At 48.7% G+C, this 16,791-nt stretch overlaps 5 protein-coding genes across 5 annotated transcripts; 2 read left to right on the top strand and 3 right to left on the bottom strand.

Annotated features, from left to right (window-relative positions):
* Window positions 1-326: 326 nt before the first annotated feature.
* On the bottom strand, window positions 327-827 carry ONS95_007214 (uncharacterized protein; the record flags this gene model as incomplete). The annotated part of the gene is made up of 1 exon (XM_058500712.1): window positions 327-827. The coding sequence occupies one exon, from the start codon at window positions 825-827 to the stop codon at window positions 327-329; it is 501 nt and encodes a 166-aa protein (XP_058349529.1).
* Window positions 828-3,072: 2,245 nt separating this feature from the next.
* On the bottom strand, window positions 3,073-3,924 carry ONS95_007215 (uncharacterized protein; the record flags this gene model as incomplete). Its single annotated transcript, XM_058500713.1, has 1 exon — window positions 3,073-3,924. One exon carries the CDS (start codon window positions 3,922-3,924, stop codon window positions 3,073-3,075), a length of 852 nt encoding a protein of 283 aa, XP_058349530.1.
* A 760-nt stretch (window positions 3,925-4,684) lies between these two features.
* On the top strand, window positions 4,685-9,127 carry ONS95_007216 (uncharacterized protein). The gene is made up of 2 exons (XM_058500714.1): window positions 4,685-6,507; window positions 6,554-9,127. Exons 1-2 carry the CDS (start codon window positions 4,919-4,921, stop codon window positions 7,575-7,577), a joined length of 2,613 nt encoding a protein of 870 aa, XP_058349531.1. The 5' UTR covers window positions 4,685-4,918; the 3' UTR covers window positions 7,578-9,127.
* A 933-nt stretch (window positions 9,128-10,060) lies between these two features.
* On the top strand, window positions 10,061-14,583 carry ONS95_007217 (uncharacterized protein). Its single transcript, XM_058500715.1, has 6 exons — window positions 10,061-11,511; window positions 11,600-11,886; window positions 11,954-12,379; window positions 12,440-12,730; window positions 12,779-13,093; window positions 13,139-14,583. Exons 1-6 carry the CDS (start codon window positions 11,211-11,213, stop codon window positions 13,604-13,606), a joined length of 2,088 nt encoding a protein of 695 aa, XP_058349532.1. The 5' UTR covers window positions 10,061-11,210; the 3' UTR covers window positions 13,607-14,583.
* A 940-nt stretch (window positions 14,584-15,523) lies between these two features.
* Window positions 15,524-16,741, bottom strand: ONS95_007218 (uncharacterized protein; the record flags this gene model as incomplete). The annotated part of the gene is made up of 1 exon (XM_058500716.1): window positions 15,524-16,741. One exon carries the CDS (start codon window positions 16,739-16,741, stop codon window positions 15,524-15,526), a length of 1,218 nt encoding a protein of 405 aa, XP_058349533.1.
* Between the last annotated feature and the right edge of the window lie 50 nt (window positions 16,742-16,791).

Consider the following 16,791-nt stretch of genomic DNA (forward strand, 5'->3'; position numbering starts at 1 on the left):
GAATTTAATTAGCTCCATCTCATCAATCCTCCGATTCCAACTGAGATTCTGCTATTTCACCTGCGCAGCAATTGAATGCGAATGATATCCTTCAATTTCCTACCCACAACCTTCTGCAGAACTCCTTCGCAGCTTTGATCATCCCTCTCAATCCACAATCTCAAAATCGACGATCGACGGTGAATTGGTGTCGCCAACATATGCGTTAAGTTGGGATACCTGGAAGGTATATTGACTTTCTCTGGCAGCGCCGATTTGTGCATCCTTGATTCCTTGTCCCCTGACCTGTCTTTCCGACATCACATGAATGAAGCAGGGAGACACCGTTAAGATACAATAGGGTTCCACTTATAAATCACAACAAGTGAGTCGACGAAACCCCTCTTGACGATCATCTTCAACAATTCCCTCAGTTCCTCATCATCGTTGACATAATTATTCGAGAATCCTCCCATTATCGCCCACTTTACGATGATCTTTGACAGCGCAACGTGTCTTGCTGATGCCGGCTGCTGCAACCAAAGGCGATCTTGTACCGTGTGAAAACCAGACACTTTGTCAAGCAACTCAGCGTAGGTAGAGGTAAGCCTGAGGTGGATGAGTCTGTACTCTGGTAGTGACTGTGGACCAAGAGGGGGACCAGCATCTGTGTTATAGAGACCGTATGCGTCTTGATAGACTGGCGCGATGGGCGTAAGATGCGGGAGGGGTGGGTCTGCTTCGAGGGCGAAACCGATGTGGAATGAGATCTCGGTGTCGGCTGGTTGGAGTTCGACATCCAGGACTGCTCCCTCAGCCTGATCGAGAAAGTGATTTAGTTCTTCCATCGGAGATTTGCGATTGATTTTTTGTTTTTAGGGAGGTGTGTTAATATGAGATCCCTGAAATGTGGAGACGAATAGATTTGGGTTGTGGACGCCATATTTATGTTCGACCATGTTCAAAGAAAAGATCTTGCTTTGTGTCATGAGGCGTGTATGGATCTTTCTCGCATATAAATTTTCATTCACAGAACTGTACTGGGTTATGTTTCATGATAGAGCATTTCCTTTCTTCCTTAAAAGCAGTTTGTGCGTTAAGCGAAGTTCTTGCACTTTTCGTCCTCTATCCTTCAGCCACTGGAAGAATCTAGAAAAAGAACCCGACACTTTACAAACGTCGATAAACATTTCATCAGTGCAAACCTTTATCAAAACTATATCCACGCAATTCGGTGCTGATTCTCGATTTATCTAGCCCGGATAGAAATGCCAAGCTTTCACACCTACTTTCGAGTGCTCGCTTGCACAACGGCATGTCCTGGGAATGTCAACAACGAAAAGCATTATGAGCTCGATTCACTCCAGCTACGTATTGACACCTGAGCATGTCAGTGATATCCTGCTCCATTCCCTTCCTTTCCAAGTCGATGGGATTCCAGGGCTCGATCCTTATCACATCTGGCTGTGCCACTTGCTGGCCGAAAGGAGACTGATGCAGCGCTACCTTGGCGGTCATACCCTGAGTCATTTCTAAAACAAGTGCAGCCGAGCTGCACTACCGGACTACAAGTATCTCCTTTTTGGCATCGATAATCACTAATGTTTATGTAGAGGAAATAAATCCTCTTTAACCTCACAACAGTTTCCCCTGAAAAGTCCACGGAGTATGAGCGGTTCCAGGCTGTTCCGCAGCTTACGATACACCTCAAGAACAACGTTTTCAGTACCGACACCACCACCATTATCGATCATAGCACAAAGTACACAAAATAATCTAATAACTTCATCAATATCAAGACAATTTACATCGGCCGCTCACTCGCAACTACCAAAAGCGACCCCGCCCAGCATACCCTCACCACACATCCCCCTCCCGGACGATGCCAAGATCCTAACACTCCCGGATGGCCGCCACATGGGATACTGTGAGTATGGGTCCCTCACAGGAACTCCCATAATATTCGTCCAGTGAGTTTTCGTCTCTACCCTTCATATTTCTATTTTCCCTGCAGTTTCTGACTCCACCACCCCCTCAGTGGTACACCAGACTGTCGCCTCGACTTAACCAGCACTCCCAAAGATCTCGCCCTAATGCAACGCCTCAACATCCGCTTAATCGGAATCGACAGACCAGGAATTGGTCTCTCGTCTTCAAATCCAGGCCGTACTGTATCCGACTGGATTCCCGACGTGCAGCATCTCATCCAGTCACTCAACCTAGAGAAATCCGGATTTCGGATCCTCAGTATCAGCGGCGGTACAGCGCACGCATTAGCATGCGCGAAATTGTTACCTAGGGAGCAAGTTCGAGGTGTTGGGATTCTAGCGGGGGTAGGGCCGCTGAGTGCTGGGTTGGGAGGAATGGGTTGGGCGAACAGGATAGGGCTTGGGATGTGGAGGTATTTCCCTGCCATGGTGGAATGGGTGCATAATAGGAGTGTGGTTCCTGTTTTACAGGATCCCGATCCGAGGAAAGCAGAAAATATGTTTCGGAAACAGTTGAAATATTTCCCGGAAAAGGATAGGTTGGGACTGGGGACGGAGGAGTCGGTTCAGGCGATTGTGACGATTATGAGGGAGGTGTATAGGGGTGGTGATGCGAGTGGGATTAGAGAAGAGATGAGGCTCGTTACGGGGGATTGGGGATTTGGTGTTGAGGAGGTGGAGTATAAAGGGGTGAAGTTTTGGTACGGTGATGAGGATGTTAATACGCCTGTTCAGCATGGGAGATGGATGTCGGGGAGGATGGAGGGATCGATATTGAGGGTTTTCCCTGGAAAGAGCCACTTCAGTATCTGGGATCATGCGGAGGAGATATTGACTGAATTTCTGCAGGAATAACATAATGGGAGTCCTCGAAGAATCTCAACTCCGTATGATATGTAGCATAATGATGACCATCCGCCAAAGCCCGGGAAAAATATTGTCTTGGTGATATTGACTTCTTCAACCAAAACCCTCAGCCCAAAGCCCAATGCCTAGTAAGGTACTTTTGTAAAGAGGCAATCGAGCCAGTTTCGAAACCATCGAATGCTTGTCCTTGCCCACCCCGACTGTCGCAAATGCTGCAAAGTATTTCCCTATTGGTCGATTACCCTGGTATGAAGATCATTTGAAAGTGATCTTTGAAGCCTCTTGCTTTAATCAGATCCAGCGTTTTGAGCAGCTCAACATCATCCCCACATGTCAGATGAGTGCGGCCGGTTTTACCCTCTATATCATGCCACATCACACAGAGTACTAATGGACGGAGAGCGTAAATTTCAGCACTTTGTGAAAAGGTTTCGCGGTCTTTCTCAATGTGAAGGCCGGAAAGGGCTTCCTTAACATCTTCCCAAGTCGACGTGAACTTCAATTGTATGATTTTCATTTCAGGGCTTGCGGAGTGTCTACGAACAGTCCCATACTTTCCGAAACTGTCTTTGCCGAGACGAACAACCCTGTGTGGATTGACATAGCCTTGCAAAGACAGCACGGATTCGATCAGAAACGGATAAAATATCTCCAGTCCAGACCAAATATTGATGTTACCACCGTCGGCGGGGACTTGAGGAGAATCTGAGCCAGATTCAAAGTTCGGAGCCATGTCTGCCTGGGGTGTCATATAGTTTGCTTGGGCTTGGATACTTGGGGTGCTAGGTTCGCATTCTGGTAGATTGCATAGCGTGGAGCTGGATCTGCGATGTTCAATGCCAGTTCCTGGAGTACAGTGTTGAGGGTGAGGCATGCCAGGCTCCCCATTGCTCGAATTGATCGGGTTGAAATTCTCCGAGATACGATGCTCTTCGAATTGTCCCTCAGCAGCGACTGCTATATGATGCTCGGGCGACATTGAAGGCTGAGAGGGTTGGGCACCCCATTGCGTTGATGCAATTGGGGGAACGAACCGTGTTTCGCTATGTGGTTCCCAGTCGTAGTAGGGATTTGTGAACTGGTATGCCATATTAGACGGGTCCATGTCCTGAATCTGGGTCAGCACGAAATCAGTGTGACAAGATCGAGTTCTCTTGATCAATGTACTTCCGAATCTGAAGGCTGAGGCTCCGTCTGTGGGCGGCACTAATCTTGTTATCGTCCGCCACCCTTGGAATCTGTAAATTGATTTGGAACGATGTGGTTTGATAGTTGCAATGTGTGCGAGATATATGAGAGAACACTTCAGAAGACGAAGTCACATTCCTGAGCATAACTTTCCAAGGGCAGTACCTAGGTGGCCGAGGCAAGAACGATCGCGAATGGGTGCTGGTCCCGAGACGACCACCCAATCCAAGACAGGACTCGACATGGTCAATTGAGCAAAACCCATTCAAGTCCCATATATTAGACTGTAGGATTTGGGGATGTTCTAGATACGCAACGTTTGAATTTGATATACTTAAAGTGTACGCCTGAAATATCTGCGACGGAACAAGAAGGTGATAGAGGGAGAAGTGACTTTAAGTAGTAAGAACTGAGTCCTGGAGGACATTTGCTGGACATTAGAGGCCTCACCCAACGAAATTAAGGGATTCATGAGAAAGTTTCTCGATTAAAAGTGATGTGGAGAATTCTTGATCCTCAAAACACGAATTATTGTGTATAACTGCTGGGAGCCCGATGTCTGGATTGAAGTTCAAATAAAGTCGCGCTAGTGCAAGCGGCCGAGGGCGATGGCCAAATGCCAGGGAGCTTCCAGGCAGAGAGGTCATGAACTGCAATTCGTACCTCAACCGCCAATCATCAACAACACTCGTCACTCACTGTAAATACCCTCGTTTTCTCCATTTTTGGAAGTTTGACTCACACCAGTCTTTTACAACCTACGAACTTGTGTCGAAGCCACAACCACATCGAAACTCGCAGGCCTACCCCTCCTAAGGTTACAGTGCGGTCGATCAATGATGTGAAACCCCATATTTTATGCATTTCACAACGCTGCACACGCCATACATACAACCATGTCACATTCACAGCCTGTTCGGACAGGGACTCCTCAACATCGAGCACCAGGGAGTTTCTCACCTATGATTCAGCCTGCGAACTCACGGCCCGCTCTACGACGCGTTGATACCTCGGACGACGAAGATGAATCTCTCAGCATCAACAAATCTCGAGCAGTAGGAACTCCGCAGCATGTGCCTACCCCTCCACGACCTCTCTACTCCTCTTCTACAGCAAACTCGAGCACCAGCAGTCTACAGAACTTTTCTCGCCCTACACTCAATACGGCACTAGGTCCACAACCTGCCAGGAATGCTTCACCGCTGAGCGTTGCGCCGAAGTCTGCGACAGAATTTTACCGCGGGCACGGTAGGAAGCATTCCCAGACGCAGGGATCATTCGAACCATATCTGCCCACAGCGGCGAACTCGAATCTTGGAAGTATGGCAAGCGTCAACAGCGGGTTGAGTGCATCTCAAATCGCTGCGCAAGCAGCAATGCAGCACCAAACCCATAACAGACAAAGGTCGCAGACCGTACCTGCCCCGATAAATGATGGATCGAATGGTCCACAGAGTCGCAGACCATCAAGAGGAGGACCGATCAGCCCCCCGATGTTGAGCTTGACTGAAGCTTCAGGTCCACGAGAGCCCAGCTTTGGCGGACAGATATATCAGAACGGATTACTGGGAGGATCACACGGGAATGCTGCACAAACTGCTGCCAATATAGTATTCCCGAAATCTCCCAACAGTTCACCTGGGCTGCCAGCTACGGATCACGAATCGGTACACCGTATACAACCAGATAAACCACTGAAGACCGAGAAGTCCAAGGTAAAGCTCTTCTCCAGGCCGACAAAGATTGGCATAAGCAAAGATAAAGAATCAAGAGCCGGTGCACTCCCCAGTCCAAGTAAGATGGCCTCCTACACGCTGGCTTCCCTCCAGAGAGGAAATTTCAGTACCAACAGTTTGACAGATTCCATGTCGAGCGCCGCCAGTATGTACAGCATGGCCAATTCCTCGTCGGCAACGATACGGGCAGTTGAAAACCAACAACCGGAAAAAGACAAGGAGAAGCATAAACATCATTTCTTATCAAGACAGAAGCACAAGTTGACCAGTAAGGATGATCACCATCTACCACTATCGTCAGCTGCTAGCAATTCGAGACCCGTCGATCCAAGTGCCCCAAGTAGTTTATACAATTTCAACCTCCCACCAAGTCCAGGACCCACAAGTACAAGTTTCGCTAAGAGTATGAGTGGTCTCGATTTACGGCATGGTGGGCGGGCATTAAGAGAGAAGAAGAAAGAAGAGAAGTCTGATGCCCTTAGGGAGAGTGAATTGTCATATCAAAATACCAACGAGTGGCCAGGACCTTCGAGTCTGGGGTCTGCGGGCGGGGCATCATACCAAGCCTCAGCAGGTGGAAGTTATGGATATACACCCAGTCTCTATGGGGTTGATCCAGAGCTGGGCAAATACGGACTTACAAATTTAGGGCCTGATGATGCTTGGCCGTACTTGAAGGCTAAGCTTCTGATCATCTTCGAGGGAGAGGATTTACGATTACCTGTGGAGGACTTCAACCGACTAGTAACGTATGTCCCGCCATATCTCTGACATTGCCCTTGCTTACAATGACAGTGTCAATATTCAAAGATGCATACAAAAGCGGACTCCAAATTTGATTGTTGAGGACCTACGAGATCTATTAGCCACAGGGTTCAGTTCACTAGACCAAACACTGAGGCGGACTCCAGATGAACGCTTGATCCCGCACTTGGTCGAGATGTGGCTGTTCACATTCACATCCGTCCTACCTTATATGCAAGCAGTCTTTCTACCCCTCGACCTGGAATTCTCCGGCCATGGACCTCTCATGACACCAGAACAAGCTCGTGAATTTTGGGGAGCATTACCAACTTCCACCCAAGGCCCCAGCGGCAACAATCCTGCTTCACAGGCCCTCGAAGTGCGACGGATAGTATTGACAGCATACCGTGACACTGTTATCCTCCCAAGATTCGATACCCTGAAGACCATCTTCTCACGACTATCCCTCGAGTCAATATCGCTATCCATCCCAGCTACAGACATCCTCTCCACATCACCAGACTCATTCTCAGGCGGTAGACCCTCAACAGCGATGTCTCTCGACCCGTCACACGCCTCGTATGGCTCCCAGACTACCACTCTTCTAGGCGGCGGCAGCTCCGGCGACGGAAGCGGTAATCGCAGCAGAGCCATAAGTAACGTCTCCTACGGCTCCGAGCCCTCCTCCGGCCTCGGAATAGCCAACCTCCCTCCGCCCCCACAGCGACCCTTCACTCCCTCCTCGACACACCCTCTCCATCCTCTCAACCGCGGCCAGAGAGACAAGACGGTCGAAGATAGCAGTAAGCAGCTCACTGAGATGGTCGGCCGCATGCTGCAGTGTATGAGTGTTCTTGCTTCTGTTGGGGTGGGAGGAGGGGGCGATGAGGATAGTCAGAAGAAGATGGAGGAGTTGACGAGGGGGCTGAAGCTGAATTGGCTGGGGAGGGGGAGGATGGGGAGGGATAGGAGGGGGTTGGTGGGTGCGAGGGTGCCGGGTGTGGGGGTGGGTGGGAGTTCGAATCCGAATTCCAATCCGATGCTTGGGAGGGGCGAGGGCGTTAGTGTGATTTGATTTGGAGTTGGGTGAGATGTTCGTGACTTGGCTGATGCATTTGGAGGAGTATCTTGTGCTGCATATTCTGCGAGGAGAGAAGACCTATGATGGATGAATGATTCATTTGGAGTTGTGAAGGGATGTATGTTAACATTGGACTTGCCTTTGGGAGCGAGAGCGAGATCTTGAGAAACGGCGCAAAGAGTATATGAGGGACGAAATGTATGATGGTAATGATTGGTCTTGTATATGTATATGTATAGATACCATATCACGAACAGCTCAAATGTAAGATTACAATCTTGGACAACAGGCCTCTTGATTGCAGTGGCTGGCTGGCTACTCTTCCAGCCTTCATGATAGTCCGTGAGTGAGTCTTGGAGAAATTTCGACGATGTGATGATGGAGAGATCTTGGATAAGCAGTAAAGGACCTGGCAATATCTGCGTTTTGTGCGAGACTAGAATCTTCACCTAGCTTCGTGGTGGGTCTGAAACGGTGGAGCGAAGATAGTTCACTTTGGAGCTCCATGAGGCTTTGAAAGAGGTACTTTCTACCAAGTCTGTTTGTGAGGTAACATGCATCGCACTCCACGTTGGTTTAGGTTTCGACAGAAATGTAGGCGGTGTGGTATTGGTTGGTGTTGGGTAGTATCCGAGTGGCGTTGCAGGCAGCACGAGTCTCACATGATCAGGCTTGAGAAGATACGAAGGCAGATTTAAGGGCGAAAGCACGAGAGCAAAGACTTGAAACGATATAGATGACTAGGTCAGAATAATTCATTGTTTGTAGACAGCTATTGGGAGATCAAGCGCGAGGCTTGACATGCAAGACTGGCACGTAATAGGAGGAAGAATTGGACCTGAGAATCAGCGAATTAGCAAAGTCCTCGCAAAAAAACATGTTACAACGCGGTGAAGAATGAATAGCTTTAGTCAGACATCCAAGGAAGATTATACCCTCATCTGCCTCAAAATAGGTTCTAAGTAGAGGCTCGAGTGAAAACTGCGAATGTGGTTGTGTTTCATCATGAAAGCTTTTTGGAAGGGGAGAACCGGTATGAGATTGTGGGACTGACCTTTTGTGGGTGAGGTGGGTGTGAGAGACCTGTTTGTAAGTTGTGATATAGTTGTAGCAATGTCCGGTGTGCGTCGCAGAGAAGGTGAAGAAGTTTTTCAGTCACTGGCCGAAGCCTGAACTCGTGCGCTGGTACCGGGAAGTACCCCTCCGACGGTAATGTGCCACAAGGCTGAGGTAGATCCTAATCTAGAAAATCTTTGCAGGTCAGTAAATGCTCGACAAACGATTCTCAAGAAGAAACAGTGACGATGATCATAGCTCAGACAAGGTGTACTGGCAAGTAACAAGCTCCCCACGTATGGAAAAGCCCGAACAGCGTAAGCTTCATCATTGGCGATTAAGTTGGGAAAAGAAGGTATTGTATCAATTGTCATCATTGGAGATCGAGCGCGCACAGGAAGGAGGAGTTATCAAACATACCATTGGTTGTATTGAATATTGCGGTGCGCGCGTGCGCGGGAGGAGGTGATGGTGGGAGAAGGTGTGATGTGGTGAAGAAAGATTGAGGTTCAGAAGAAGATTCTCAAATATCTTCAAAATTTTAGCGCGAAACCTTAGCGTCGGCCGCTAGCGGAAGACCGAGCCGCAGAAATCCAGTCGATCACGTGGATCGTACCAAGCAAACAAGGCAAACCTCTCCCTCGCTCTCCCTAGGCAGGTAAGGCAAGGTAGGAGGTAGGTGTACCGCCGCAACTTCAAGCTTTCGGGCTAAGTTTCAAAGTCAAATAAATGAGAACAACTGCCGGGTGAAAATCAATGGCCGGTAACTTTTCAGAAATGCATGTTTCCTTGGTAGAACAGTTCTCGCAAGGTGTGGAAGAAACTTACTTACCCCTCCCTAGGTACCTTGGGTATTATTATTTTCGATCGACGGGGAGACAACAGAAACCCAAGGCCAGATACAGGACCTGCTTTTTGAGGTACCTATGATAGGTGGCGTCTTGCAGGTCACCATTTTGTGTGCTACCTATAGTACCTTTAAGCAGGTAGGTAGATTAGTCTAAACTTCTAAAGTACCTTCTGAAGCTTCAACCCAAGGCATCTGCAAACAGTGGATGTAACTAAATCCGAAAGTCACGTTGATGTATATCACGTGGCATGCAGCTCAACACATTTCATCTCTGCATCGTTTAAATGGATAAACCTCCGTCTCCAGATACCCTTATACGGATATGCTCAGAGTTATTGTTAGTCCAGTCAAAATAGAATTCATGTTGTTCATTTTCAAGACATTCCAAGGTTCTCATATCTCGGGATTCAACACGTGAGATCGGAATCCCTCCACCGGGGCACGTTGAAGCCCGCTCCACTCCAATCAGTCCCATCCACACCTGGTGTCTTTGGCGCACCTTCTGTTCTCGCCCCTTCTTTTTTGCTTTTGCTTTTGCTTTTGCTTTCGCCCTCGCCGTTCCATGGCATGATCCCCTCCCTCCCGCTCGGCCTCTGTTGTATTGTTCTCGTCCCGACGCCTGGGAACGAACTCGCTGTTGCCCTCCGAGACCTTCACCCTGCCCTGCACTGCACTGCACCAAGCCAGCGCCGGCTTCCAGAGACCACCACCCAAAGCCAAAGCCAAAGCCAAAGCCAAAGCCCCAAAAGTCTATTCTGACAACAATCATTTTTCACACCTCACAATACATTGCTTCCAGTCCTCACGTTGTCACCGAATCATAATCCGCATTGCATTGCGTTGCGCAACTGTGAATGCCCTCCTCATCATCGTACTTCTACTTCTCTGCATTGCATTCATTCAATCACTCAATTGCTTGGGCACGTTTAGACATTCTCTCGCTACTGCACTCTCTATCTGCCGACTTCCCAGGCACTGCACTGTTTCCCCTTAGATGTTACATCAGCACCCACTCCCACTCACACTCCCACTCCCACTCCCACTCCCACGCCTACGCCCACGCCCAACTTCGACATCCTGACCAGACCAGGGCTCCTACCACTGTACCGACCACCTCGACCAAGGGTTCGCAAGTATCCCCCGGGAAAACCACCGCGACTCTATTCCCACGACACACAACCGCCTCGATCGACGAGACTTGTCCGCTGCGCGCGTGGCATCAACCGCACACCGAGCTGTCTCCCTCGTTCGTGCCCATTACAGAACCGGGCTTTGCGACACGACACAACACGACACGGCCCTCGACATTGGCACATTCAGACGACCGCCGCTGTTGCACGCATCTCTGTGCTACTTGCCTACCACGATCTTCTCTTTCTTCGCTTTCTGAACATATCTGCCAGGTCGCACCATACTGCGAGGCCAGATAGGACGACAAACACTTCGACGCTCGAGAAAAGCAGCTTCTGGTATTGCGCCATTTAGCCTGTATCCGATCGCGACAAAACTGCACCTGCCAGCCCCCTACAACCCTCCCACGACGACGAAATCGCAATTGGCGCCGTCTTCGTGGAGTATAACATCACTACCGGCTTCGACAGCGCGGACGGGCATATCAGGCTTAGCAGCCGGCGGAGGTGGATTCAGAGCGTCGCGGCGCATGTCAGGTGTAGAATTGGCATACTGCGAGTTCCACATCGTGGATAGTCGCCTCCAGCAATATGATGACCAGTATGCAAGCATACTCACCACACCCAGGTGGAATGCAGCAACAACATCCAGGTATGGCCCCTGGCCATCCTATGGCTATGCCTCATAATCAGGGACAACAAGGACAACCAGGTCCAGGCATGCAGCAGATGCAGATGGGAGTTTCTGGCCCCGGACCACAAGTCACTCAAGGAGGCGCCATGATGGGTGGCATGCCCCCAGGAGCTGGTGGACCAAGTCAACATGCTCTGCACCATCTTAATCCGGGCCAAGCCCAGCAGGCGCAATTTTTACAACAGCAACAAGCCATGTGTAAGTGTTTCCAATTTGTGACAGTTCCCGTAGATCGCAGCTGCCTTGGGATTTTTGACGGGCCGATGCTGACCACACCTCTCTCCAGTCGCAACCAATCCTCAATTACAGATGCAACAACAACAGATGATAGCCCAACAACGACAACAACAAGCCCAGCGACAAGCCATGCTGGCACAACAATACAGTGGTGTTCCGATAGGGCTCCCAAATGGGATGAATCAAATGACACAAGCCCAGTTCCATGCGATGCGGGGGAATCCCATGGCTCGACCTGTCAATCTGCCACAGCATCTCCAAGCTCAACAGCAACAGGTAGCTGAAAATAGCTTGCAGCAGCAGCAACAACAGCAACAAGCTGCTCAGCAACACCATGTGAGAATCTGCCTATCCTCCCCCCCCCCACTACCGTTGATCAGGCTAACATGTCCAGCATCAACAGCAACTCATCATGGCCCAGCAGATGGCAATGCAACAGCAAGCAGCACAAGCTCAAGCAGGGAACAATAATCAAGGTCAACCTGGACAAATGAATCCTCAACAGGCACAGAATGCACAGGCTCAGAATGCAATGATGCAGCAACAAGCTCATCAACAACAGCAAGCACAGGCAGCAGCCGCCGCCCAGCAGAATCAAGGACAAGCCCAAGCCCAAGGGCAGGGACAACCTCAGCAACCGCAACCAAATCCACAAGCTCAAGCACAACAACCCCAACAGGTTCCACAACCACAACAGGCCGGATTACAACAGCAGCAGGCAGCAGCCGCTGCTATGTTGCAGCAGCAACAACAGAGACAAGGGGACAAGATCAAGGGCCAGTGTTTGATGAAGTTGATGCAATTCGGCGACCATTTAAGTAACTTTGGGGTAAGCTCGAAACCACTATCATTGTATATGGCCAATGGTACTCAACGACTGGCTGCGCAGGGAACCAAACAGCGTGATGACCTGAATTATTGGTTAACATTCGTCGATCGGTTCTTTTCTCCGAAAGGAGTTCTTCGTCATTCCGTATGGCTCGTTGACGAGACTTCCAACAAGCAATACGAGATCACGTTTCCGGCACTAGCAAGATACTTCCATACTCACTTTGAGAGTGGCATCAAGAACATGCAGATGATCATGGAACGAGGATCAGAAAAGGAATTGCCAAACAACGGACATTACATTGAGAGCCAGAAGTCGAGTTTCGTGTATTGGTTCGATAATGGATCTCAGGTAAAATTGACCCAGACAGTGATATTGACCCTTGCTAATACGTGGTAGCTGGTTGCGAATGGTACGCTGAAAGCCCATTTCGACGCTGACCAGAAGATCGAGCTTCTCGAATTCGTTACAAGCAGTCACGAGGAGTACCTGCCCCGGACACAGATACTTAACGCAGCTCGACCATTACATGAATGGCAGAAAGAGTGGCACAAAGTCAATGCACCACCAGAGGGTAAACAGTCCCCCGAGATGAACAAGAAGAAGGCAAAGGCAATGAAATCGCCGCCACAAGCCCCGCCTGAAATAGATCTCCCTCAATCAAAAGTGAAGCCAAGTATGGGCATTACGCCGGCGGTATTTCGGTATCTCGAAGTAAGTCTCGGCTCAATTCTGCAAGTCTTTGTCTAACCTTTCAAGCTTGCCGAAGTCCTGGGTATGATGAATCCATTGTTCAACTACTCGCATCAGCATTCAGATTTAAACCCTTACGGCGCTTTGGACCAATACGTCACTAATGTGACTGCCAACGGAGCCAACAATCCTGGTGCGCAACCCAACCCGAACGGTCCGCGAACACCCAGCATGGGCAACTTTGGCGCGTCCCCTGCAGCATCTCATCTCGTCCTTCCTGATGGTTCACCACGACCACATGGTAGTCCGGCTCAAGCTCCTGGTATGCAACTCCAACAAAGCCAACACGGAACCAGTTCCAGCGGCCCAAGTGCAAATACCAGTCCTAACGCAAGTAATAAACGTAGGAGGCCAAGCACCGTAAAAGCAGAAGAAGAGAATCAGCAACAGCAGGCAAACGGCACGCAAACGAAAACCGCAGTCAAGCCAAGTCCAAGAATAGGGGGAAAGAGACAGAAAGGCAACCCAGCATGAACGCCGATTGTCCAGTTTCTTATTATCCAGCTCCTCCACGTTGCAAAATCACCTGCATGCAACGCCCAATCGAGCCGACCTGATCCCCTACTGCGCGGCTCGCCAACGTCGAATCCTCGAAGGTCAATCACCCCTTCAAGACATGTGAAGATTCGACCACATACAAAATCAATCAAATTACATACAACCAGCGTGGCGCTTGAGGAACATTCTGAATTCCGGCTCATAGTTTTGCAAATGCGTTTACTGTTCATTGTTTATTTCCTCATCATCATTGTCATTGTCAGCATCATGTTCGGCGGTATGGGGGTGGGTTGCTCGGGGCGAAAGAGGCGGAGTAATCTTGTATTATATTATCATTATTACTGTTTTTGGTTTTGGAAGTTGTCTAGTTAAAGACAGGCGCTCGGGGTGCTTTTCCTTTTTGCTGGCTTCCTCATTTCATCGCTGGGCATGGCGTCTGCGTTTTGCGAAATATCGAGTCGTGAATTTGTCAGTGGTTTTCCATGCAATCGGTTATGGCTCTGTCCCTTGATTTTGCTGCTGTATACCCGTGTTATGGGGGCAGTTGGATCGTTCGGACAGCCTGCTCCTACGTGGCTAGTTATAGCGCTACTCTGTGGTCTAGGTGGGAAATACAAGACGAATCGTCCTCTATTTTGGGAGAGCTGGGGATGCGACGCGATGTTGGAGGGGAGGCATCAATAGAAATCTTGCGGGGCGATCAAATAGCGAAGAGGTTGTGCACGACTTATATGGTATGAGGTGCATGGCATGAGGAGATAGTACGTGGTTGGAGTCAAGAACGGATCACATCAAGTCAAATCACGCACCTCTTAACTTTGCGAGAGGAGAGAAAGGGAAAGAGAAAGTTAAAATGAAAGAGAATATTATGAGATTATAAGCTAGTGAAATCGGGCACCGGGAATTGAGAATTGAGAATTGAGAATTGAGAATTGAGAAAATCCGTTATTAACCATGCCCATGCTGACTTATGTTGTCTGATGTGATGACTTCTCCTGTATGTCTGGGTGACAGGGAAAAATAGTGTAAACGTGTGGTCCCTGAGTACTGGTGATATATATAATATTGGATTATTAAAGCTATCTATCGTATACTACCTAGAGGATCTGAGATGGTATTGTGGACGTTGGGAGGTTGGGATGGATGGGTAAGGAAGCGTATAGATGTGTGTGTGTGTGTGTGTGTGTGTGGTAGGCTGGAGGGGATGGGGGTATAGGATAGGAGAAGTGAAAAGAAGAGAAGTGCGAGGGGAAGAGGGTTGAAGATTAGGTAGAGTCAGATGATAATAAATAAATAAAAAATCAGCAATATATCTCTATTCTGGCATGTTGAAGAGAGGTTGAGAAAAAAAACATCTTCATAGACTCTTGAAAATGAGACGTTGAATTCGATAGCCTCTCTCTCTCTGTTTTGATAGCTCCAGTGAGTGGAGGCGCGGAGGGTGATAGGAGAGTGAGGTAGCGAAGCAAGAACGAAGTTCCGATGAAGCGAACCTGAGGAAACATGACTTGTTTCTCGAACAAACAAGAGTGAAGTTGAGGGGTATGTCCAACATATTTCTTCTCGTTATTTCACGTTTCTTATTTTTCTTTTTAGGTCTAACAGTGCTTGCCATCCTAAGCTGACAAATTTTAGTTTGTATGGCGGTTTGTTTACTTATTTCGATGGGCTGTGGATTATGGATGTGAACCTCACTGCCAGAAGCCTCAGATTTGACTCAACAGCTACAGTGGATATAAATTTTCGCAACTCAGGGGAAAGATATCGCTAAGTTGCACCCGCAAAAGTGGTAGCACTGTCATATTGTTAGGATATTGGCTTTGAAAACAGAAAATTAGTCATACTAGCAGCATCCACATAACAGAAAACCTAAGAAAAGAAACCGATGCTCTGTTACAAAAGCTCCTTGTCGTCCGACCCCCAATACGCTTCTTGTGCTGGTGTCATCTCCAAGTGAGGAACAAGTGTCCTTCTCAGTGTCTCCATGACCTCGCCTGCCAATCTCTGTTGGTAGACTGGGCATTTCTGAGCGTGTGCCAATGTTTCTACCCTCGCAATCAGATTGGCAGTATCTTTGGGATGTTGGTTGCCGAACGCATTCGCAATAATTTCGCTCACGGTGAAGGTTCTCCTCAAGCTGCGATCATCGGGATCCATTACCCAACATTTCACGCCTACATCTGGTTCGTTGGCCAGCAGAAGCTGGAATACTTCAAGCCAATTCCGGCGTTGCTCCGCGTCCTGATTATGTCCAAACATCGTGAGATCATGGTAATGAAATGGCGGCTCAGATACAGTGGACAATGCACTCTTCCATGGTGTCCAGCTAGCCCAATAGGAAGCTCGTATTAGGTCACTGAGACCGGACATGTGCGCTGGGGCTTGACTGGGACAATGCTCATTCACTTCGGCCCCCGATTGCAACAGTATCTGAACCATCCTCGGGGTTATTGCACATTCAGCTATAGAACCATAGGGTTGTCTCGCTAGAGCGTAGTCCAGATAAGGCCTACCCGGTTTCTTGATGCCCAAAGAGTGCTTAGCAATTTTGAGTTGCACGTAATCCGTAATACTGTAACAAATCGCCAAAGATAGAAAATCATCGTGAAACATGTTTTCATTTAGTTGCAGTGTTTGTCGTGGGATAATTCGGATAATTGCCTTCTCGAGATCATGAATATACCGCGAGTGGCAGCAAAAGGCAATATGTCGGATTGCAGAAGTCACCCACGACACCTCCTGGTCAGATTGTATGAGCTGCATGGTGCTGTCAAGAAGATCCAGAAGTCCAACAGGGCTCGGCTTGCCTTCTTGCAGGCGAGATAAAGCTAGAAGAAGTGTGGAGTCTACAAGACTGTTAAGCCTGGTTCTGAATCCGGTGAGGGCTACCTTCTTAGCAATCCTGATCCTCTGTATCATTGACCAGATAAGCGGCAGCTTTGGGTCGAGGTCATTGTCTATTACGCGCTGGAAGAAGCTTATCGTCTCATCCAGCACGAGGAATTCTTTGACAGAATGATGAATGTATTGTAGCGGCAAGTCCATCATCTTTTTCTGTTTCAACGCTGTGCGTTCCTTCAAGTCTTTATTCTTGTGCTCATCTTTGTCCATGTCCTTTGGTCATGATTTTCCTTCTCATCTCCATCTGATTGATCTTTCGA

This window comes from Cadophora gregata, assembly GCF_030347475.1.
Source record: "Cadophora gregata isolate MNR1 chromosome Unknown scaffold_19, whole genome shotgun sequence".
In the NCBI taxonomy this organism is placed as follows: Eukaryota; Fungi; Ascomycota; class Leotiomycetes; order Helotiales; family Ploettnerulaceae; genus Cadophora; species Cadophora gregata.